At 43.8% G+C, this 26,438-nt stretch overlaps 1 protein-coding gene across 1 annotated transcript in view; it reads right to left on the minus strand.

Annotated features, from left to right (window-relative positions):
• Nucleotides 1-6,290: 6,290 nt before the first annotated feature.
• LAPTM4B (lysosomal protein transmembrane 4 beta) overlaps nt 6,291-26,438 on the minus strand; it is a 242,808-nt gene continuing 222,660 nt past the window's right edge. Inside the window, exon 7 of the mRNA XM_063924153.1 lies at nt 6,291-25,894. Within this exon, the coding sequence (XP_063780223.1) occupies nt 25,820-25,894 (75 nt within the window). The 3' untranslated portion in view covers nt 6,291-25,819. The remainder of the gene's footprint in view (nt 25,895-26,438) is intronic.

The following is a 26,438-nucleotide window of genomic DNA, read 5'->3' on the forward strand; positions in this document are numbered from 1 at the left end:
CCTAACCGTGGTTTTTTTTTCTTCTTTATACATACATACTACTACGACATCTCTTTATCAACCAGTCTATATTAGCAGCAGACACAGTACAGTACGGTAGTTCACGGCTGTGGCTACCTCTGTGTCTGCACTCGGCAGGCAGTCCGTCCATAATTGTATACCACCTAACCGTGGTTTTTTTTTCTTTCTTCTTTATACATACATAGTTACATAGACATCTCTTTATCAACCAGTCTATATTAGCAGCAGACACAGTACAGTACGGTAGTTCACGGCTGTGGCTACCTCTGTGTCTGCACTCGGCAGGCAGTCCATAATTGTATACTAGTATCCATCTCCATTGTTTACCTGAGGTGCCTTTTAGTTGTGCCTATTAAAATATGGAGAACAAAAATGTTGAGGTTCCAAAATTAGGGAAAGATCAAGATCCACTTCCACCTCGTGCTGAAGCTGCTGCCACTAGTCATGGCCGAGACGATGAAATGCCAGCAACGTCGTCTGCCAAGGCCGATGCCCAATGTCATAGTACAGAGCATTTCAAATCCAAAACACCAAATATCAGAAAAAAAAGGACTCCAAAACCTAAAATAAAATTGTCGGAGGAGAAGCGTAAACTTGCCAATATGCCATTTACGACACGGAGTGGCAAGGAACGGCTGAGGCCCTGGCCTATGTTCATGGCTAGTGGTTCAGCTTCACATGAGGATGGAAGCACTCAGCCTCTCGCTAGAAAAATGAAAAGACTCAAGCTGGCAAAAGCAGCACAGCAAAGAACTGTGCATTCTTCGAAATCCCAAATCCACAAGGAGAGTCCAATTGTGTCGGTTGCGATGCCTGACCTTCCCAACACTGGACGTGAAGAGCATGCGCCTTCCACCATTTGCACGCCCCCTGCAAGTGCTGGAAGGAGCACCCGCAGTCCAGTTCCTGATAGTCAGATTGAAGATGTCAGTGTTGAAGTACACCAGGATGAGGAGGATATGGGTGTTGCTGGCGCTGGGGAGGAAATTGACCAGGAGGATTCTGATGGTGAGGTGGTTTGTTTAAGTCAGGCACCCGGGGAGACACCTGTTGTCCGTGGGAGGAATATGGCCGTTGACATGCCAGGTGAAAATACCAAAAAAAATCAGCTCTTCGGTGTGGAGGTATTTCACCAGAAATGCGGACAACAGGTGTCAAGCCGTGTGTTCCCTTTGTCAAGCTGTAATAAGTAGGGGTAAGGACGTTAACCACCTCGGAACATCCTCCCTTATATGTCACCTGCAGCGCATTCATAATAAGTCAGTGACAAGTTCAAAAACTTTGGGTGACAGCGGAAGCAGTCCACTGACCAGTAAATCCCTTCCTCTTGTAACCAAGCTCACGCAAACCACCCCACCAACTCCCTCAGTGTCAATTTCCTCCTTCCCCAGGAATGCCAATAGTCCTGCAGGCCATGTCACTGGCAATTCTGACGATTCCTCTCCTGCCTGGGATTCCTCCGATGCATCCTTGCGTGTAACGCCTACTGCTGCTGGCGCTGCTGTTGTTGCTGCTGGGAGTCGATGGTCATCCCAGAGGGGAAGTCGTAAGCCCACTTGTACTACTTCCAGTAAGCAATTGACTGTTCAACAGTCCTTTGCGAGGAAGATGAAATATCACAGCAGTCATCCTGCTGCAAAGCGGATAACTGAGGCCTTGACAACTATGTTGGTGTTAGACGTGCGTCCGGTATCCGCCGTTAGTTCACAGGGAACTAGACAATTTATTGAGGCAGTGTGCCCCCGTTACCAAATACCATCTAGGTTCCACTTCTCTAGGCAGGCGATACCGAGAATGTACACGGACGTCAGAAAAAGACTCACCAGTGTCCTAAAAAATGCAGTTGTACCCAGTGTCCACTTAACCACGGACATGTGGACAAGTGGAGCAGGGCAGGGTCAGGACTATATGACTGTGACAGCCCACTGGGTAGATGTATGGACTCCCGCCGCAAGAACAGCAGCGGCGGCACCAGTAGCAGCATCTCGCAAACGCCAACTCTTTCCTAGGCAGGCTACGCTTTGTATCACCGCTTTCCAGAATACGCACACAGCTGAAAACCTCTTACGGCAACTGAGGAAGATCATCGCGGAATGGCTTACCCCAATTGGACTCTCCTGTGGATTTGTGGCATCGGACAACGCCAGCAATATTGTGTGTGCATTAAATATGGGCAAATTCCAGCACGTCCCATGTTTTGCACATACCTTGAATTTGGTGGTGCAGAATTTTTTAAAAAACGACAGGGGCGTGCAAGAGATGCTGTCGGTGGCCAGAAGAATTGCGGGACACTTTCGGCGTACAGGCACCACGTACAGAAGACTGGAGCACCACCAAAAACTACTGAACCTGCCCTGCCATCATCTGAAGCAAGAAGTGGTAACGAGGTGGAATTCAACCCTCTATATGCTTCAGAGGTTGGAGGAGCAGCAAAAGGCCATTCAAGCCTATACAATTGAGCACGATATAGTAGGTGGAATGCACCTGTCTCAGGCGCAGTGGAGAATGATTTCAACGTTGTGCAAGGTTCTGATGCCCTTTGAACTTGCCACACGTGAAGTCAGTTCAGACACTGCCAGCCTGAGTCAGGTCATTCCCCTCATCAGGCTTTTGCAGAAGAAGCTGGAGACATTGAAGGAGGAGCTAACACGGAGCGATTCCGCTAGGCATGTGGGACTTGTGGATGGAGCCCTTAATTCGCTTAACAAGGATTCACGGGTGGTCAATCTGTTGAAATCAGAGCACTACATTTTGGCCACCGTGCTCGATCCTAGATTTAAAGCCTACCTTGGATCTCTCTTTCCGGCAGACACAAGTCTGCTGGGGTTGAAAGACCTGCTGGTGACAAAATTGTCAAGTCAAGCAGAACGCGACCTGTCAACATCTCCTCCTTCACATTCTCCCGCAACTGGGGGTGCGAGGAAAAGGCTCAGAATTCCGAGCCCACCCGCTGGCGGTGATGCAGGGCAGTCTGGAGCGACTGCTGATGCTGACATCTGGTCCGGACTGAAGGACCTGACAACGATTACGGACATGTCGTCTACTGTCACTGCATATGATTCTCTCAACATTGATAGAATGGTGGAGGATTATATGAGTGACCGCATCCAAGTAGGCACGTCACACAGTCCGTACTTATACTGGCAGGAAAAAGAGGCAATTTGGAGGCCCTTGCACAAACTGGCTTTATTCTACCTAAGTTGCCCTCCCACAAGTGTGTACTCCGAAAGAGTGTTTAGTGCCGCCGCTCACCTTGTCAGCAATCGGCGTACGAGGTTACATCCAGAAAATGTGGAGAAGATGATGTTCATTAAAATGAATTATAATCAATTCCTCCGCGGAGACATTGACCAGCAGCAATTGCCTCCACAAAGTACACAGGGAGCTGAGATGGTGGATTCCAGTGGGGACGAATTGATAATCTGTGAGGAGGGGGATGTACACGGTGATATATCGGAGGGTGATGATGAGGTGGACATCTTGCCTCTGTAGAGCCAGTTTGTGCAAGGAGAGATTAATTGCTTCTTTTTTGGGGGGGGTCCAAACCAACCCGTCATATCAGTCACAGTCGTGTGGCAGACCCTGTCACTGAAATGATGGGTTGGTTAAAGTGTGCATGTCCTGTTTTGTTTATACAACATAAGGGTGGGTGGGAGGGCCCAAGGACAATTCCATCTTGCACCTCTTTTTTCTTTTCTTTTTCTTTGCATCATGTGCTGATTGGGGAGGGTTTTTTGGAAGGGACATCCTGCGTGACACTGCAGTGCCACTCCTAAATGGGCCCGGTGTTTGTGTCGGCCACTAGGGTCGCTAATCTTACTCACACAGTCAGCTACCTCATTGCGCCTCTTTTTTTCTTTGCGTCATGTGCTGTTTGGGGAGGGTTTTTTGGAAGGGACATCCTGCGTGACACTGCAGTGCCACTCCTAGATGGGCCCGGTGTTTGTGTCGGCCACTAGGGTCGCTAATCTTACTCACACAGCTACCTCATTGCGCCTCTTTTTTTCTTTGCGTCATGTGCTGTTTGGGGAGGGTTTTTTGGAAGGGACATCCTGCGTGACACTGCAGTGCCACTCCTAGATGGGCCCGGTGTTTGTGTCGGCCACTAGGGTCGCTAATCTTACTCACACAGCTACCTCATTGCGCCTCTTTTTTTCTTTGCGTCATGTGCTGTTTGGGGAGGGTTTTTTGGAAGGGACATCCTGCGTGACACTGCAGTGCCACTCCTAGATGGGCCCGGTGTTTGTGTCGGCCACTAGGGTCGCTTATCTTACTCACACAGCGACCTCGGTGCAAATTTTAGGACTAAAAATAATATTGTGAGGTGTGAGGTATTCAGAATAGACTGAAAATGAGTGTAAATTATGGTTTTTGAGGTTAATAATACTTTGGGATCAAAATGACCCCCAAATTCTATGATTTAAGCTGTTTTTTAGTGTTTTTTGAAAAAAACACCCGAATCCAAAACACACCCGAATCCGACAAAAAAAATTCGGTGAGGTTTTGCCAAAACGCGTTCGAACCCAAAACACGGCCGCGGAACCGAACCCAAAACCAAAACACAAAACCCGAAAAATTTCAGGCGCTCATCTCTATTGTACACATCTCATGCTTGTTATCAGCTCCTTCATTCCCATATTAAGTTAATTATTATACAGTATATGCTTATTTTAATTAATTGTACATAAGGGATCAGTATGATTTCCCGACTGACGGGATCCCGACAGCCAATCACCACAAGGTTCTATTCTCCCTCGGATGGTGGCGTAGACCTCCACCCAAGTGGGGTTTCTGGCCGGCGGTCGGGGTTCTGACTGGCGGCATTTTAATGGCTGTTGGGATTTCGGCGTTGGGGTTTTGACCGTCGTAATCCCAACAGTTGAGATTGTAACTGCATACCGTACATAACCTGGTGTACCTTCTTACAAATAATATTGCTTTACCTTTATGCTGTTCATTTGTTTTTATTTCACACGGGCAGGGTTAGGTTTTTTTCTACTGCCCTTGCACACGGCACAAAACTGCTCAATTGAATCCAATGAGCTATGCAACAGGAAAAGTCATTTCTACACTATAAAAGCAGCTAATTTAGGGCTCTATTCAGGATGTTTTTTGAAAATGGAGAAACAAGTGTTTCCGCATTTTTAATGTAACCTTGCTATTCAGCAAAGGGTCAACGGAGAAGATAATGCGATTATCTTCTCCGTTAATACCCATCTCGCTGAGTATAGCACAGTAGGGAACAATCTATTGCGGTTTATCGTTTTATACTATTCAGCAAGTATCAAAACGTTAAACTTCCCCGTAAAAGTTTACTTTATATTACGCTATTTCAGAATGGCATTATATAAATGAAATCCTTAAATCTGACAAAAAATTCAGCGACAGAGGGAAATCTTCTTGAAACGTTGTCCCGGGGGAAAGGAATGTAATAGGGTGTGAGAATCAAGAAGTGAGAGATTTTCTGAGAGTTCTCCTGTTTTTGTTTTTTTTTAAAGTGGCAATCATTTACATGGTAAAATCAACCTGGTCTTGCCATGTAAATGATTGCCACTTTAAAAAACCAGGTGAACTCTCACAAAATCTCTCACGTCTTGATTTTCACACCCTATTACAGCCCCCCCCATCTCCTTACCTGCGGTATGACAAGCAACAGGTGTGCGTCAATCTCCAGCCTCCCAAAACTGTTGAAATTTATTAAAATCTGTACATAGGCTTTATAAATCTATTAGTCTGTATACTTTTATATTTATGTGGTTTTATATGTAAAATGTATATTTTATAAATGTATATAGACTAATATAAAGCCTCTGTACACCTTTTAATCAGTTTAGACACTTTTGGGAGGCTGGAGCAGGACCATACACCTGCCACTTGTCACACCGTGGGGAAATAGACTATTTGCGTTGTTCTGTAAGTGCATGGCTGGGTATGCGCGGAACGATTAATAGAAGGTTTGGTTTTTGGACTTCCGAAAACAAAGCTTTCTTGAACTTTGCAGGAACAGCGTGATACTGCAAACCGCTGTTCCTGCAAAGTTTTTTTTCTATATAGCTGTGAAAAAAAAACAAGTGAAAAAAAATAATTATCGTGTTGATTTTGCCCAATAATAATTAGGACAATATTGACTTTTGCTGAATAGAGTACTTAGTAATACTGTAGCTGTGGGAAGACATTTACCAAATAGAATAATATTGTTCTCATTAATAACAAGGTGGAGAAGAGAGTAAAATGTGAGTGTGACGACAGTCAATAATTTTGCTTTACGCTTCAGAATGAAAAATCATATCTACTTTATTAATATAGATTTTACGACAGGTGTTTGGAAATACATTAAATATGAATCACGATAGACAAAAACAGCAGTAGATACATGCGGGGTGGCCAGGTAATCTCTGACTAGTTATTAGTACTGTGGTGTAAGGTTAGTTTGTTTCTTAGGAAAGATAATACTTCAACAAAGTGTCTATTAGGTCTAATGCATCCCCTTATCTGTGTGTTGTCTGTTCAGTATTCCCTTTGGTTATATTACAGTAACCAACACATTGTAAAGGAAAGTACTGTACAAATATTTCTAGTATTTAAACCAATCATGAGGCAACAAGTGCTAATTTGCATAGAATATAAATTACTGATATAACAACACTGAATAAATATGTTTTTGTTTATACGTAATTATATAATTAGCAACATTTGGTACATACAAGCACAGACATTTTATTATACTTTCATGCACCTGTAGCCATCATGTAGTCTAGGCAAGCATTCAGGGGCACCAAGAGGGGGTGGGGCGGGTACAGGGGCCTGCGTCAGTCAGAGTGGTAGAGTGCCCAAATTTCAGCACATAAATTCTAAGCAATGCACAACATGTTGGGCGGGGCTTGGCCATGCCTCATGATTGACCACGCCCTCCTCTGGCTCCTGGGTCCATTTGATGTTTTGGAAGCCCTGCAGTCATTGTGTGGGTTTAATCAAAATTCATGGCCCTGCATTTCATAAATTTCGTACAAAGACAAACCATTCCTCAGTATTAATGGCCTGTTCAGAGACATAGAATTTGACGGCACTTGGCCCATCTAGTCTGCCCCTTTATTTTTCCGTTTGGTAACCTCAACCCTACTTGATTCTTCATTTATTAATGAAGACTCAAGCAAGCCGATTTAAGAAAATATTGTTGAAATGTAACAAATATCTGTCTCCGAGGGTTAAGGGTCAATGTATTGTCCCGGCAAGCCACTGTGTATGTTCTAATTATGTAAGTGCAAATTTAAAATGTGCAGACAGATTTAGAGTTTAGCGCATCCTATTATAGCTCAACTCTAAATTGCAGTGTATAAATAAAACTAATTATTATTCGTATTACAGGTGATATTTTCCCTGCATGCGAAAAAAAAAAAGAATTTGCATTTGCATCCTTTACAATGCAATATGATTTATCCAGGTGCACATCTGAAATGTTTACGCTTAATGTGAATTAAGATAGGTGATTGTATGGTGCAAATGTACTGCCATTAGAACATTACAGTAAAATGTATGGACTACGATGACTTAATCATTAATAGCACACTTGCTCAGCATTTAGGAAAAAATAATGGTCAATTAACGGACCCCATTTTCCCGGCATAACACAAATGTATTTACCAATACAATAAAGTTTTCCCTCACATACCTATTATACCACGGCTCGACAAATCCCAGGGGCCAGGTAGCCATGGCCCCTAGATTTTGCTGCCTGGCTACCAGATTTTGGAGGGAGGAAGCAGATCCTTTCCAGCCCCAACCGCCCCAGCTGAGATTTTTGGAGGCATGCGTGTATTGTGGCGGCCATTTCTTGCACAGGAGTGAATGTGCTGAGTGTCTGTCCCGGCCTGCGCTGACTGCTGTGCCTGTCTGTCCCATCCTGCTCTGTCTGCCGTCTCCAATGTCAAAGTCGGAAAAATATCATGCTACACGTTGCCATATATTCACCTCATGCGCTTGCCCGCTGCACGTGCACATTCTCTCCCGTGCGTGCGGATAGTCGCAGCTGCGTGATGGCGCCTCCTCGGCCATGCGCTCGAGCGCGTGGTATGTGCATTTACGGTAGAGTTTGTGTGTGTCTAGCGGGCGACTCAATCGTTAAATAATAAATTCAAATAGTATGTTTTATAGGTAATGTTCCCCTTAATAATAACAGTAAGTTTGTTTAATGTAACTGGTTGCTGGACAGAGGAATTCCTCTTTGCATGGTATGAAGGGTCAGACAGGGTTTGAGCAGTTGTGTTTGGTACCTAACTAAAGAACATTTTATTAGAAACAATCCGGTGCTGGTTAGGTAAAGATTAATCGCTCCTGCGTATAGTTATGTCTATTAGTAGTTTCTGGACATTTACTATATTTGCAGTTCATTATCCATGCGGCGGGAATTCTGAGATTCCCTCCCACCTGAGCAGTTTGATATAGTCACAGCCCACCTGTTCAAACTAACCTATGACCTTTTGTTATGATGCAAGGAGACATTCCTGTGTCCAATGAACAATGAGATTATAGGTCCCTTTGTAGTATACTGTACGCAGTGTATATAAGGACAGCCAGCCTGGCCAGCTCAGTCTTCTCTCCACAAATGGTTTTCATCTTGACTAACTCGGAGCTGGTACCAGGACTGCGCAGCGATCATTCCCCAGTGTGTGTAAGTTATTCTCTGTAACCATTCTAAAACTCTGACTGTATTCTGCCATGATCTCTCTCTCTCATTGTATGTTATTGTTCGCTTTAGTATTAACAAGGTTAAGCAGCGTTATATCGCTACAGTATTTCAGTAGTAAGGTTTACAGTACAAACTCAATTTTTCACTGTGTTGCATACAAGGTTTACTGAGTGTCATCCCGTGAGCGTCTGCGCCGCTCGTGTTCCCCTCGTGGTCACGAGCATACGCTATGCTAGTAGCGTAGCATTACGGTAGTCGGCCGCCTATAGCGTGCTCGTCACCAAGCGTTAAGCTGTGAGCGAGCGTGTCGCATGTGCGTCTCGACCACGGATAAGCGTCTGCTACGCTAAGTACGTACCCTTACGGTACCCCATACGCCAATTGCGTACTGAGTCTCTTACCCATTTATAGTGAATGTTATAAGATAAATAGTTAGCTTTATCAATTGGGGGCTCGTCCGTCCTCCACATATCCGCACTAGCGAACACAGACTTTATCTGTCAGCAAGGGCGGGAAGGCAGTATCCCTTCGTATCCGTATTGGTGGTGAGGGATACAGTAGTGCTGACTAGATAAGCGTCTGCATCGCTACGTTGTAGGAGTGTTGGTGGAATCCGGAACCGGAAGGTAAGAACAGTACGCTATTGTCTTTTAAAACTGTTTATTTCTGTTTTGCGTACGCACACACGCACGCACGCACACACCTGTATTTCTTTTTCCATTTGTGTATTTTCACACCTCACCTTCCTGCTTGCCATTTATCATTGATAACGTGCTGAGAAAGATTTGCTGCTATTGGTAGTTAAAAGTAAAATTAATACGTTAAAGAGTAATTTGTAAAACACGCGCACGGCTTGCCTAAGATACAAGGAAGTTCTGTGTGGTGTTCAGTAAATGATTACAGTTAAAGATCATCTACATTGATATAAACGTGTTAATTGTATTTCTGTGGATATACCTGGCTTGCGTACATGTGTCTCTAACAAAGGGCGGGACTAGCGTACGCGACGCAAGGGCCAATGCACGGAGCGTATATTACGCAACGGAGCATCTGGGTACGCCCACGTGATACAAATCACACGATAGTATTGTTTTAGTTAGGCGATAAGGAGGCAACGCGATAATAGCGCAAATCAATCTCAGTGTCCAAAATTTTAAGCTAATAGATCCTTCTCTAGTTGCAACTCCTCGGGAATAGCCTGCGATACTGAATGAAAGGGATTTCTGCGCAGAAACGAAAGTAAAGAGTATATGAGGTGAAAGAGTGTGTATACATATATATAAGTTTCTAAATTTTGGGGTGGAACCACAGGAAATCATCGAGTTCTCGTGAGGTACATACGTGTAAGTGACGGCACGGTGGCTTGGGAGGCATCCCTTGTTAAACATTTAAAATAAGAGCATTAGAGTATAGCAGACCAGGAGGTCTACTGTAGCACAGACCAGGAGGTCCAGACAGACCAGGAGGTCTAGGTACAGCAGACTAGGAAGTCCGCTATAGATAAAGAGATAAAGAAGCACAACACCAGGAAGGGTTGGTGCGGTACCCATATAGGCCATTAAGCTCTGGCTGAAGGAATTCGTAGCCACAATTTTCGATTCCACTGGTCGCTCCGCACATAAGATTAGTTGCTTATGTGCAGAACGATTGTACCGCACATAATTGTGTGCATTAGTTAGTAACTTGACCCAGTACCATTTGCGTACGTTAGAGGGGTCATAAACGCTATTTGTACATTCTAACGTGATTTGTGTAATTTTTTTATTTTAAGGGAGGTTCGCTGGTCACTCGGGAATTCTCTAACAACCAATAGTTACTGGGAAGGGTTAAGTGCTCTTCGGATCACACCCACATGTTCCAGTAAATAGAGGTTCAGGTCGCAGGGGCCCTAGGTTGAGTACGCCAGCGCTAAGGCAGTGTGTGGGCATATTGGTCGACGTGGGCGAGTGAGTGGAGGTACTCGGTAAACTTCCGCCGCCGGCCTACCCTGGACATCTTGGTTTTTGTAAGGGTTCGCTGAAGACCCTGATTTGAAGGTCAGAGGTAGTGAAAGCAACACCTGCAAAGATGGGGGCCAGTTGTTCAGGTAAGGGGCGATCAACCTCGGTTCGGGTTGACTTAGTAAACCGACCAATCGGGTCGGAAAGGTATGTCGTGTGAGAAATACGGTTAACACACAGAGGTTTTGTGCGATGAATGGGAAAGAATGACTGTGTATGATGGGGAAAAGTTCCCACGGGTAGGCAGTTTTAGTCCCGCGGTGTTACAAAATCTAAGGAGAAGGATATGTCTCATTAAATCTGCAAAGAGACGGATCAAACATTATGATTATTTACAGTTATGGCAACAGGAAGGTGAAATACAAAGAGGATTGGCTCAAGCGGCTGGATCTAACCCTATCAGGAAACTGATAGCCACCGCTCCACCACCACCATACATAACGGGAGAGAAGGTGGTTACAGAGAATGGCACACTGGTGTATGATAAACATGCACTTAGTAACTGTATAAATGTTAAGAATAATGTAACCAAGATTGTTGATGCTAATATTAACCCGTGCAAGCTGTACCCTGTTTTAAACTTTCCCCAGGATTGTGACCAAGAGGATGAGCCAACAACAATATCGGCACTCTCTCTAGCAGCCACCATAGCAGAAACAACAGTGGGCACGTCCCAACCAGTAAGAGCAGTATCAAAGGCCCCTAGTGGAGGGACAGGTGAGGTCGTATCAACTGGTAAGTACGGCACCATACACTATGCTGAAACCATTACACCACATGTTGTAGAATCTACTCAGAATGATGTTATTGAACTTAATCCCATTAGGGTAATTGCAGTGCCAAATGGGAAAACTGACACTTCAGGAGTCACTCCTGTCAGACACATCGCCGTGCACTGCCCCTTTTCCCGAATGGAATTAAGATCAATGGTGTCTGAATTCCCTGATCCTAGGAAAGATCTAGTTGCAAGCCAGAAATACATTAGAGAGCTAGGAAATACTGTGGAGCCCAATAACAAAGACTGGCAGATATTGCTGAGGGCATGTTTACCCTTCAATGTCGACTCAGCGAGATTTATAGCTGACTGTAAATTAGATGAAGAGGTACCCCTTACGGATGTGTACAACCAAAATAATGTAAAGAGAATAAATTTACAGTTAAAAGAGTATTTCCCAGCTGTTGCCAAATGGAACAAAATTTTCTCCATCAAACAAAAAGAGGGAGAAACAGCTGCTGATTATTTTCATCGGGCACTACAGGAAATGGCTAAGTATACAGGCATAAAAGACATTAAGACAAATGTGAATCATAGAGAAGTAGCAGTATCTGTGTTAATGGATGGTTTAAAGGAAGTATTGAGGACGAGGGTACAGACCACCCAACCATGTTGGCGAGGTCTGTCGGTGGCTACTTTGAGAGAGGCCGCTATTGATCATGATCGGAATATCACCAGACACAGGTAGTCACAAAGTGATAAGTTAATGGCCGTAAGTATACAGGCCCTGACCACAAGGCCACCTCAGTATAAGTCTCCGACCCCTGTGGGTAAGTCAAATGTGGTAACTTGTTATTACTGTCATAAAGAGGGACATTTTGCACGAGACTGTAGATCGAAAAATGCACAAAAATCATATCAACCCCCTAGACAACGACATGACACACAAAATTGGGATCAAGGACCGCAGAGACGGAGTTATGAGCCACACGCCGGGGAAACAAAAAGGTATCCCCCAAAAAGAGACTGGCAAGTCACTGATAGTTCCCATTTACCCCCTTCACAGGTAATAGCTGCCAGCGCAATGCAGGGAGGTCACCACGCACCATAGGGGTGGGGCCACACCTGTAATCTGCTGCCAGTAAAATTAATTGCGAGCCTTGGAAGTGAACCCGAGGTCACAATTGATGTAGTTGGTAAATCTCTAAATTTCCTTGTAGATACGGGGGCGGCCAAGTCAGTGATAAATTCGACCGTGGGCATGAGAACCACTGGTAAAACAATTCCAGCCATGGGAGTAACAGGAGTAGTACAGCACTACCCTTTAAGCAAACCTGCAGAGATTACGATAGGGCCTTTGCATACCAAGCATTCTTTTCTGCTGGCTGCATCGGCTCTGACTAATCTCCTAGGGAGAGATTTACTGTGCAAAATGGGATGCGTCATATACTGTACTCCTGAAGGTGTGTTCTTGGACATACCCGAAAACCACGCTCAGGAAGCGCAGGATATGCTAGACTCCCCAACAAGATTAATGTCACACACTGTTGTTGTAAATAGGTGTCCGTCCAAGGTAGAGGAAATTATTTCCCAGATACCGGAATCACTTTGGACCAAGGATGGACAAGACACTGGATTGATGGCAAACGTAGCCCCAGTAGTTGTGCAAGTAAAAGATGGTAGGATAGCTCCAAAAATCCCACAATACCCCCTGAAGCCAGAGGTGGAGTTAGGAGTTTATCCTGTAATAGAGCGCTTGTTACAACAGGGCATTCTGGTAAGAACGTCCAGCACTGCCAATAGTCCCATCTTCCCTGTTAAAAAGAGTGGGGGGGAGGGGTTACAGATTAGTGCAGGATCTAAGAGGGATCAACAAAATAGTTGAGAGTCAATTCCCCGTAGTGCCAAATCCAGCTGTCATCCTTATGCAAATCCCTCCCACTGCCAAATTTTTTACTGTGATTGACCTCTGCTCCGCCTTCTTCTCGGTACCTCTGCACCCTGACAGTCAATACTTATTCGCATTTACATACAGAGGAGTTCAGTACACTTGGACTCGATTACCACAAGGTTTCATAGACAGTCCAAGTATTTTCTCACAGGCCCTGCATGATTGTTTACAGTCTTTCCAACCAGAGAGTGGATCAATATTGATACAGTATGTGGATGATTTACTGCTGTGTTCAGATTCACTGGAAGCGTCCCTGAGAGATACGAAACAACTCCTGTTTCATCTTTCAGACACAGGACACAAGGTTTCCAAGGACAAGTTACAGTTATGCCAGACCCGTGTGAAGTATTTGGGACACTGTCTAACACAAGGACTGAGACACCTTACCGCTGATAGAATTCAAGCAATTCGTGACATGACCCTGCCACAAACCCAGCAACAGATAAGAACATTTTTAGGAATGTGTGGGTATTGCCGTAACTGGATCCCAGGTTTTTCCATACTAGCCCTACCTTTGCAGGAGATGGTCTCATCAAGCAAACCTGATCGGATTTCGCACACAGACGAGTCTGAGATGGCATTTGAGAGACTCAAACAGTGCCTAACGCAGGCACCGGCATTAGGTATGCCTGACTATGGGAAACCCTTTGAGCTGTACAGAACAGAGAGTGCTGGGTGCGCAGCAGGTGTCTTAACCCAGAAGCATGGTGATGCCAGCAGGCCGGTAGCCTACTATAGCGCCCAGCTAGACACGGTAGCGCGATCCCTCCCCACATGCTTGCGAAGCGTTGCAGCAATAGCATTGCTAGTCAGAAAGAGCGAAGATGTAGTGCTAGGACACAACCTCACAATTCATACACCACATGCAGTGTCAGCTTTACTGAATTCGGCCCAAACCAGACACGTCTCATCAGCACGGTTTACAAGATGGGAATTGGCATTGATGGCCCCCATAAACATCACCATAAGAAGATGCAGCGCATTAAATCCTGCAACGTATCTCCCAGGTGTGCCTGGGCAGGCACAAAGGGTGGAGGATGAGAGTGATGGTGAAGGAGGATTTAATACAGGGGATGACACGCAAGATTGTATGGAATATTTGACCCAAAATTTCACGGCAAGGCCTGACATCAGTGACAACCCACTGGAAGATGTAGATTTTACTTTCTACACTGACGGTAGTTGTCACAGACAGACGGACTCGGGAGACTTGTGTACTGGATACGCAGTCGTAGATGACCAAGGTATCATAGAAGCGGAACCGCTAGGCCTACCACACTCAGCACAAGTTGCTGAACTGGTTGCCCTAACCAGAGCATGTGAATTGGCTAAGGGCAAATCAGCCAATATTTACACAGATTCTAGGTACGCCTTCGGAGTAGTCCATGATTTCGGGGCCCTATGGCGCCTCAGAAATTTCATGACGGCAGCTGGCACACCCGTAGCGCATGCAGCCCACATCAAAAGACTTCTAACAGCGATACAGGAACCCGACAGAGTGGCTGTTATCAAGTGTAAAGCTCACACATATAGCCAAGACCCGGTATCACTTGGTAACAGCCGAGCAGACGAAGCTGCTAAATCAGCAGCTATTAACCCCATACAAACAGACAGTACACAACTGATGGTATTTAATACTGTAAACACACAGAAATTGTGTGAAATGCAAAATTTGTGTTCCCCACAGGAAAAGGCAGTCTGGAGGTCAAAAGGATATGGCCAGGAGTCCTCAGGACTCTGGACAGACGGACAGGGTAAGCCAGTGGCACCCAGAGCATACCTTCCAAGTCTAGCGGAAGTGGCACATGGGCTGACTCATCTAGGCAAAGAAGGAATGTGTAAGTTGGTAAGAGCTTATTGGTGCGCCCCAGGATTTTCTTCCCATGCGGGTAAAAGAGCGATGACACGTCTCACCTGCTTGAGGAAGAATATCGGAAAGGCAATACCGACAGAGCCATCCCATATCCCTCCGACATATGGTCCTTTCCAGGTAATACAAATTGATTTCATACAATTGCCACCTTGTAGAAATTTAAAATAGGTATTGGTCTGTATTGATGTGTTCTCAAATTGGGTTGAAGCATTTCCCGCGGCCACAAATACCGCTGTATTTACTGCAAAGAAAATTGTGCAGGAATTTGTGTGTAGGTATGGTATCCCTAGAATCATTGAAAGTGATAGGGGTACCCATTTTACAGGTGAAGTCTTTCAAACAATGTGTAAGTTGATGGGAATTAATAGTAAGCTGCACACTCCGTACCGCCCCCAGGCGAGTGCGAAGGTGGAAAGAGTAAACAGCACTATTAAAAATAAATTGAGCAAGGTAATGACTGAAACAGGACTGTTATGGCCTGAAGCTTTGCCAATCGTATTATACAGCATCAGAACCACTCCCAGGTCCCCTCTTAATCTGTCTCCTTTTGAAATTCTGTTTGGTCGACAACCCCATGTTATGATTAACCCCCAGGATGATTTGAAATGTAAAAATGAAGTAACCGTAAAGTACTTGGTTAGATGAGTAAGCAATTGAGGAATCAGAATGATAATCTAAAGTTGGTGATTCCTGATATGCCAGACAGTAATTGTCATGACATTGAACCTGGGGATTATGTAATGATACAGAATTTTCTACGCTCAGGTTGCCTTATTGACAGATGGGAAGGACCATATCAAGTCTTATTGACCAGCACAACAGCATTGAAGGTTGCCGAGAGAGAGACTTGGGTCCATTCGTCTCATTGTAAAAAGGTCACTGACCCAGAGAGGTCCCGTGATAAAGAACAGACGGTAGAGGTTGTATCACTAGAGTGTCTGTTCAGGGAGGATTGAGATGACACCTGAGCGCTGAGAATAATAAGACCGGAAGCTTGTCGAGCCAGATTTCTTTTTCCCATTTGTTATTTTCTCCAGTTCCCACCTCCCTCAAATTTCCTTTCCCCCTTCTCATTTTCTCCTTTTACTCCTCTAAGATGGACTTGCCCCAAGAGACTGTGATCCGGATTTTCCTGTTGACCATGATGTTGACCAGAGCAGTCTGTTTCGGTGAGAGTACCATGGAGGTCGAGAAAGGATCGGGAATGGGTTCTGATGACCAGGATGCAGGCGTAAATTTCCAAGAGCAACATAATCTCCGAGTAAAGGCGAGTATCAGAAAACGATCTGGTAGCATTGACAATAGAAGGAATTGTGAAGGATTGTTAGCTGAAGAGAACTGCATCTGTAGGCATTGTGACAATATAGTTGAGGATGGGTGCATAAAGAAATGTCAGTCCAGTTTTAATGTCCACATGGACCGGCATCCATTGAGTGACTATCACTCCTTAGTGGGTAAAGTGTTAAATCAGACAGACTGTTGGGTATGCTCTCAAGTACCTCAAGGTCATAGCAAATCAGGACTAGTACCATTCCCTTTAACTGTAGGAGAGGTACTTGAGCTAAGTGGTGGGAGGCCGGTGGACAAGAGGTTTAATATCTCTAGTCCTCCTAGTTTGAAGCTCCACCAATATCATGTGGATAGGTCCTTAGTGTGCTTTAACATTTCCAATCCCCGAAAGCCGGGAAATTGGGAAGTGTCATGGAGTAATCAAACCATGACCTTTTCATACAGACCCGACAGAATGCCCATAGACGCGCAACTTATACGCCAGATAGCCGACCATGGAAAATATTTCCGGTATAGGTACACTCTAGGAGGTAGGACCATGCGAGTTGGAGAAGTATCACCAGGATACTGTGCACATATCGTACAACCTGATACGTGTACTAAACAGATGGGAGAGTTAGGGTTAGGAGATTTCACATGGAAAATTTGTAACATGATAATGTCATACTCCGTCCCATATGTTCTCCCCGATGATGCATATTTCATATGCGGGAGGAAGGCGTATAAGTGGCTTGCCCCAAACTCAGAGGGACTGTGTTATATTGGAAAAGTACTGCCTGAAGTAATGACTGTAACCCATAACAAAAAGAAAGATATTCACCGCAGTGCCCAAGCTCCTTATACTCACACTCATTACGAGCACGTCGTTAAACGGCACCTGATAGAGAGGACAGAGCATTTAGCCTCTGATCTGATCCATGAATCCACCGGGATTCAATTCCTACTCGCGTTAGATATCACTCGTACCGCCAGAGGAGTGATAAATTATAAATATATATCTGCGCTTGCAAATTTGTTAGACAATATCACCGAAATGTATGACGATACATTCAGGTACACTGGGAAAGAGTTACAAGCCTACAAAACAGAACTGGTTCAGCATAGGATGATTCTCAATTACCTCACAGCTGTGACAGGCGGGTATTGTGTTACCCTAGCGACTCAATATGGAATAAAGTGCTGCACGTACATTACAAACAGCACGGAGGACCCAGCCGAGGTCATAGACCAAAAGATGGATGACATTTTACAATTAAAGTGGGAGATTCGAAGGAAACACAATCTCACACTCGCTGCTGTGGGTAATGAGCTGACCAGTTGGGAGTCATGGTTGAACCCACGAAATTGGTTCTCGGGCTTAGGAGAATGGGCCCAAGATATTATAATAGATGTAGGGAAATTTCTTTTGTGTATTTTGGGAGTCGTCATATTGGTTGGACTGATATTTAGATGCGTCCGGGCTTTAACGAAGTGTAAAGGTAATACCAGGGTGATGAGTTTAAGGAGCGAAGACACTGTAATAACAACAACTAATTTGATTTATGACCCAAAGATAGAGACAATGTTGTGATGAAAATGTGATTCCACGGTCTGTTTCTTTCACCCGTTTCTCCTTTGTTTTCCTCCAAGGTACAAAGACATCCGCTTGGAAGAAGAATTTGACAACCTCTTTTATACAGACCATTGATGAACTATGCTACAAGCCCCCAATTTCCCTAGTGACTTTAACTTTTACGATAGCCCAATACTTTAGAGACTGTAACTTTATGGACAATGGAACAACTTTTGCTCGCTATTTATAGCAAAAGCATCGAGAGACATCAGACAACATGTACATCAAGACAAGATATCAGACAAGACCTCAATCGGCGACTGTTTGTTTAAACTCACATAGTTTACGACTGCATTTATAACGATTGCTTCTTATCTTCACCTCTACAACCTTCAGGTAATAACACATAGTCGATAGGGAATATAGACACAGATATCAGCACTCACATACCCCCCCATTCATGTATCATCAACTAAATGTGCTCCCCATTTGTTGCAATCAAAAGCCGAAAAGAGCTCGGTAAAGTTTGACAGCCCATCCACAGACCCTTGATACGGGATAAGAAGGAATTCAAATGTATACTTCGCAATACCTCGAAGCTTGATTTAAAACACGTACGGCACGATGATACATGACCCCTCAAACATGGATTCATACACACATGCTTCTACTATCTCATTAGGTCATACCTTTTTCCCACCTTCTCCTCTCCTCCCTTTACCCAATCATAAAATGGTATTTACATGATGACATATATTTTTCTTTTTTAAATTGTGTTAGGAAGTGGCAGTTATTGATGACTGCCAAAGGCTGGTCTTTCAAAGTCGGAAAAATATCATGCTACACGTTGCCATATATTCACCTCATGCGCTTGCCCGCTGCACGTGCACATTCTCTCCCGTGCGTGCGGATAGTCGCAGCTGCGTGATGGCGCCTCCTCGGCCATGCGCTCGAGCGCGTGGTATGTGCCTTTACGGTAGAGTTTGTGTGCGTCTAGCGGGCGACTCAATCGTTAAATAATAAATTCAAATAGTATGTTTTATAGGTAATGTTCCCCTTAATAATAACAGTAAGCTTGTTTAATGTAACTGGTTGCTGGACAGAGGAATTCCTCTTTGCATGGTACGAAGGGTCAGACAGGGTTTGAGCAGTTGTGTTTGGTACCTAACTAAAGAACATTTTATTAGAAACAATCCGGTGCTGGTTAGGTAAAGATTAATCGCTCCTGCGTATAGTTAGGTCTATTAGTAGTTTCTGGACATTTACTATATTTGCAGTTCATTATCCATGCGGCGGGAATTCTGAGATTCCCTCCCACCTGAGCAGTTTGATATAGTCGCAGCCCACCTGTTCAAACTAACCTATGACCTTTTGTTATGATGTGAGGAGACATTCCTGTGTCCAATGAACAATGAGATTATAGGTCCCTTTGTAGTATACTGTACGCAGTGTATATAAGGACAGCCAGCCTGGCCAGCTCAGTCTTCTCTCCACAAACGGTTTTCATCTTGACTAACTTGGAGCTGGTACCAGGACTGCGCAGCGATCATTCCCCAGTGTGTGTAAGTTATTCTCTGTAACCATTCTAAAACTCTGACTGTATTCTGCCACGATCTCTCTCTCTCTCTTATTGTATGTTATTGTTTGCGATTGTGCCGCTATTGTATATTTATGTGTAGTTATTCTGCTTAGATATTGATGTTAGCCTGTAGTGTATGAACTGTTAACTGTTTTTCCTTTTTTACATAGCTAGATATTGTTAGTAAAGGTGTTGGAACCTTAGCAAGGTATTGTGTGTTTATTACATTGCAGAGGGTAATCGAAGCGTCTCAATTGCTCAAGCAGCTTTAATATTAACAAGGTTAAGCAGCGTTATATCGCTACAGTATTTCAGTAGTAAGGTTTACAGTACAAACTCAATCTTTCACTGTGTTGCATACAAGGTTTACTGAGTGTCATCCCGTGAGCGTCTGCGCTGCTCGTGTTCCCCTCGTGGTCACGAGCGTACGCTACGCTAGTAGCGTAGCATTACGGTAGTCGGCCGCCTATAGCGTGCTCGTCACCAAGCGTTAAGCTGTGAGCGAGCGTGTCGCATGTGCGTCTCGACCACGGATAAGCGTCTGCTATGCTAAGTACGTACCCTTACGGTACCCCATACGCCAATTGCGTACTGAGTCTCTTACCCATTTATAGTGAATGTTATAAGATAAATAGTTAGCTTTATCACCAACCTCCGTCTACATAGAGATCTCCAATGAGGGGGTCTATGCGTGGCTAGGGATTTCCGGCTTCGGAGGGTTAGTGATGTAGCCACAGGGTAGGAGAGATTGTATGCCCGGGGGGGGGAGGCCATGGAGTGGCTGTTTGCCTGGAGGTACCCCCTTGTATGTGTGGCTGTGGGGGTTGGTTGCCCATGGGGTTAGCTGCTCATTAATGTGGCTGCGAAGGAGAGGAGGGTTGTTGTTTGCCTAGGGGGTAGCTGCACTGCAGTGTGGATGCAGAGGGCTGGTATGCCAGGGGGTTTGTGTGGGGGTTGGTTTGCCTAGAGGGGGGGGGGGGTGCTGCTCAGTAATATGGCTGCAGTGGGGGTGGGGGGTTTGGAAAGTTTCAGCTAGTCGTTTGTTTTGTTTCGGAGGGGGGGGGGGGTGCTGGCTCCTACACTTTCATCCTGGCTCCTAGATTTTAGAAAAATGTGTCAGGAGCTGCTTTTATACTATATATACACTAGTTACTGCAGAGGCGTAACCAAGACTTTGTAGGCCCCATGGCAACATATTGAAGGGGCCCCTGTCCTAATGCTTCTTGAGACACCTCACCGCAGCAGTTATTAGTGCTCAAGTTCCTTTTCTGAACCATAGTAATGTCCTAGTTTATTTTATGACCCATCATAGTTCCCTAGTCTACATGATGTCACATTGTAGGGCTGCCAGCACACATTATGCCACACAGTACCCCCAATTCATATTATGGCATACAGTGCCCCCAGTTTATATTATCCCACGTTATAGCGTTACAGTGCCCCCTGTTCTTATTATGCCACACTATGGTGCCTCTAGTTCAAATTATGCCACATTACTGTGCCCCCTTACCATTATAACTTCCACTACACACCCCTCTCACTGAAAATATAATGCCACACAATTCAGGCTGGGCAATGGATCAGACCCAATTGCTTAGCAGGTTTACAGTATCTGGGAAACTGATATGAAACTTACTAACCCGGGTCAAGGTCCCCCTAAGCCCCTGGGCCCCATAGCAATGGCAATCCTTGCACCCATTATAGTTACGCCAATTGGTTACTGGTGAGGATAGCATCTGTTATCACTGAGCAGGTGTTTTATTTAAAGACACTTAAATCCCCATATTGGAAATGTTCATATACAAAGTATGAAGGTTAAATCCATTACTTCCACTGACTTTTACCAAAAGTAAAGTATCATTGATTATTTCTTTACCAGGGTTTTAAATGTTCCCATAGATCTGAAACACCATCTAAAGTGGCACTAGGACAAAAACCTCAAATTATATAGCACAGCAATTTCCTTGGACTTTCCAATTAATGTGGGGGCAGCTTTAAGGAAATAGATACAAAATAATCATATTGATTCATTAAAATAACTAGTTTGGTTGCAGGCAGCCTAATTAATTGTGGTTGCTATTGACTTATGGTGGGGTCTGGCTGGAGATGGACTTAAAGTGTTCACTCATTGCTCAGCTTTCCAGGGTGTACCTAGTATCTATGCCTTTTCCAAACAGGACCCCAGCATTTAAACAAACGGACCATAAGACACCAGCAGCAGTTAGTGAAAGATGCAGTAACAGGCCGGAGAAAAATGTAATCGCCAGTCACAGTGTCTCATGCAGCAGCTCCAGCCTGTACTGTAAGTTATGTAATAATGTTAACAATAGGAGCGGAACATAATGACACACTGTACTTCCCAACTGTCCTGATTTAGGCAGGGTAGTCCTAAACTGGAAGCCCTGTAAAAGGAAGTGTATTAGGCTTTGTGGGAAAGTGGGCAAAGAGTTTCCAGGCAAATGGATGTCATGGTGTGGAATGGGGTGGGACCTGTGTGGGAGTGGTGTTTGTGGATGGAGGAGAGGGGCTTATTTTTTTCAGAATTCCCTTTATAAATGTTGGTAGGTTTGTAACAAGGCAGCTGTTACTCCTAGTATGCTGGAAGTGGGGATTGTGTCAAAGTTGTAGAATTAATTTATTAAATATTACAAGGTTTAACATCTGTACTATATAATGGTTGAGACCATGCCACTCCCTCCCCTCACAGCTCTCAATTACTGCCAGGGTACAGCCCGAAGCTACCCCAATACTCCCTGACTATGAGTATTTCCATACACTCTCCTAGGCACACCGCTGAAATAGCTGGACACACCTGTATTGCCACAGCTCCCACTGTGTAAGGGCCTGTCTGTGCACACCCCACCTCACCCTGTCCTCCAGTCCGGCCACCCTGTAATGCTGCACTGCCCGCTGTGGTGCTGCTGTGCCTGCCCCACTTCCTCCACCCTCCTTTCTACTACCCTTTTCATACAGAAATCTGTGGTCCAGGAGAAATACAGGGGATTGGCTCCTCCTGTGACTGGTATAGCAGCACAGAGTCCAGGGCCAGCATTGTTAATATCTTTTTCAGCCATATACAGCCATATAAACGATATATATGCACCAGACTGGTACAGGTTGAGTCTCCCTTATCCAAAATGCTTGGGACCAGAGGTATTTTGGATATGGGATTTTTCCGTATTTTGGAATAATTGCATTCCATAATGAGATATCATGGTGATGGGACCTAAATCTAAGCACAGAATGCATTTATGTTACATATACACCTTATACACACAGCCTGAAGGTCATTTTAGCCAATATTTTTTATAACTTGGTGCATTAAACAAAGTGTGTCTACATTCACACAATTCATTTATGTTCCATATACACCTTATACACACAGCCTGAAGGACATTTAATACAATATTTTTAATAACTTTGTGTATTAAACAAAGTTTGTGTACATTGAGCCATCAAAAAACAAAGGTTTCACTATCTCACTCTCACTCAAAAAAGTCCGTATTTCGGAATATTCCGTATTTCGGAATATTTGGATATGGGATACTCAACCTGTATATTGGCCTGAGCAATATAGGGGTAAAAAAACAACAAAAAGCAAAAACTGAAGCAATAGACAGCAGGGAAGAGAGAAAAGAGTATAAACGAAAAGAAGAGCAACTTCTCCACGTTATCTCTTTCTCTGGGGGAGACTTATCAAAGCTTGGAGAGAGATAAAGTACCAGCCAATCAGTTTCTAACTGCCATTTTTTAAACACAGCCTGTAACATGGCAGTTAGGAGCTGATTGGTTATTACTTTTTTTTCTCTACTTTATCTCTTTCTCCAAGCCTTGATAAATCTCCCCTCTGAAAGAAGGTGATCGGGGTGATGGAGATTGCCAGATAAGGAATAGGACAGGAGAAGAGAGAAGAGGCAATAGGGGGATAGTCACAGAAAGGAAAGTGGGTATAGAGAAAGGGAAAGCACAGGAACAGTAGCAAAGAGGGGTAAGGGTGAGGAATATGATTCAAGAATAGGAAGACAGGAGGAATAGAGGGAGGCTGGATAAATAGAGGGAGATGGGAGGATTAGAAGAAAGAATAGGTAGGAATAGGAAAAAAATTAATAAGAGGAAATAGGAATGATAGTGGGAAACAGGAAATGAAGGAATACGGGATAGAATAGGGGAAGAAGAAGGAATATGGGAAAGATTACAGGGTGATGTGAAGAATATGGAGAAGAATAGGAGAAGATTGATGGAATAGGGGAGAGAATAGGGGGAGATGGGAAAACTAGTGGGATAAATAAGGGGATTCAAGAGGAATATGGGGAAGAATAGGAAGGAGATGAGAAAAATAGGGTAAAAAAAAAATGAGAGACGAGAGGAATAGGGGGGAAAACAGGAGGGAGATGGGAGGAATAGGGGAAGAACAGGAGGGAGACGGGAGGAATAGGGGGAAGAATAAGGGGAGACAGGAGGAATGTGGAGAACAGGAAGCGATGGGAGGAATAGGGACAAGAATAGGGGAGGAGGGAAAAAATAGGGGAAAGAGTAAGGGGAGAGAAGTGAATAGGGTGAAGAAAATAGGGAGACAGGAGGAGTACAGGGAGATGGGAAGAATAGGGAGAAGAATAGGAAGAGATGGGAGGAATAGTGGAGAGAATATGGGGATACGGGAAAAATAGGGGTTAAGAATAGGGGAGATGGGATGAACAGGTGGAGAGAGTTGGAAAGGTGGTGTAAGAGAAGAAAAACACTGCACAATAGCTAGTGACGTGACAATTCACAGGTCTAAAATACTAGTATCAAAATAATATTAGGTTACATTTTCCTTTATTTTCTCAAAGGATGAAATTTATTACTAAATGTGTTCATTATGTTTGTGCAAACAGTGCAATAATATGTGTTATTATTAATATCTTTATTCCACAAGTGAATAATTTATATACTTTGATTATTTGTTTGTAAATAAATATTAAACATTTCATGATGATTTGTTACTAATTTAAAATATATATGTGGCAAATATACAAATAATATCTATAAAATAAAATCTGGCTTATTTACAATAAAGTGTAATAATATTACGTCATTTCTGGGGTAAATAATGTACATTGCCAATATTTTGGTATAGCCATACAGCTGAGTGTACGAAACAAAATATATACTGTGTGACAATAAATAACGAGTTGATGACACTAATTCCATAAAAAATACAGAAACATAATAAGTTCACTGAGAATAATAGCAACAGTGACACTAGAAGACTATTCACATATTCTATACTGTAACATACACGCTATACATATATTTGTATAACTTTAGAAATATGCATTTCCCAATAATAAAGTGGCCTAAATTTAATCGGCAATAATTATACTATTTGTCCAGTATTATTTTGTTTGGGTCTCCTTACTCAAAGAACATGCAGAGAAGTTAGATTTATTTTTATTTTTATCAGTGGAACATGCAATTTCCCACTTAAGCTTGCAACGTTAATTTAAATGACGCCATAACGCCCACAGGTACAGTATATTTTGTGAGATAAAATACCAATACTATTAAAGAGTATATTTTACGAATGTTTACACTACAAAGAGTCATGCACCTTAATTCATTATTAGAATCCTAGTTACACTATACAATGTTCTAGAGCTACACATTGTCTAAATATTGTTCAGAAGACTTTGTTAAAGTGAATTACAACAGAGAGGACTTTGAGCTACTGTATTTACAGTATCAACATTAATTTAATGCATCATTCCTCTATTAAAAAGCAGAGAGATCAGGTTAAGTGCTGTTTGGGGTATAATCATTAGGTCAAGGTATGTAGATCGCACTAAACACTTTGCAAATACACACGTTTCAAGAAGTTTCACAAAACAAAGCCAAGGGAACATACTGGGTGAAATGCACTGGGCTCCTCTAATGATTCTGACAACTTGACCCGGCACTCAAGGCCGCTGACTTACAAAAGATCAATTTGTCTTACTTGTGAGCGGAACTTAGTGCAGCCGCCCTATATGATGCTAACTAACAAGATATTTGGTAGTGCTGCTGTTCAGTAGGGTATAAACCTGTGAGTTATATGTACTATTGCCCCAGTGCCTCGGCCATGTATAAAGCTGCTGCTTGAAGATTCATTCTGATGCTGAGTGACGTATGATTCATCAGGCTGACACGTAAGGGGGAGGTGCCTCTTTAGCCGCCCCACTCCCGCTGTCTTCATAGTGAGGTAGAAGAACCTGCAGAGAGAAAAATAACTTCGTTAATAAAAATCTAGGATTTCAGGAGGTCAGCTCAATTTAGGACTGTGGGTATGGATTTCTATATAATAAAATCGACTGCTGATAAAAATGATGTCATCACGTTGGCATGTAATGACAGTTGGTAACCCCTACTACCAGGCCGCAGAGTGATTGACATGAGGTGGGCGTTTCTGGGTGTCACTGACCGTTTTCAGGGAGTGTTTGAAAAAATGCAGGCGTGCCAGGAAAAACGCAGGCATGGCTGGCCGAACGCAGGGCGTGTTCGTGATGTCAAAACAAGAACTGAACAGTCTGAAGTCATCGCAAGCGCTGAGTAGGTTTTGAGCTACTCTAAAACTGCACAAAATAAATTTGTAGCCGCTCTGCGATCCTTTCGTTCACACTTCTGCTAAGCTAAAATGCAATCCCAGTGGGAGGCAGCATAACGTTTGCACAGCTGCTAAAAGCAGCAATCTATCAGGAGCCGTGTAGCACCCGGGACTCAGCATAAGACCTCCCATTCCTTCTAAGCCCACCCCCA

The sequence above is a fragment of the Pseudophryne corroboree genome, chromosome 5, assembly GCF_028390025.1.
Source record: "Pseudophryne corroboree isolate aPseCor3 chromosome 5, aPseCor3.hap2, whole genome shotgun sequence".
Lineage (NCBI taxonomy): Eukaryota > Metazoa > Chordata > Amphibia > Anura > Myobatrachidae > Pseudophryne > Pseudophryne corroboree.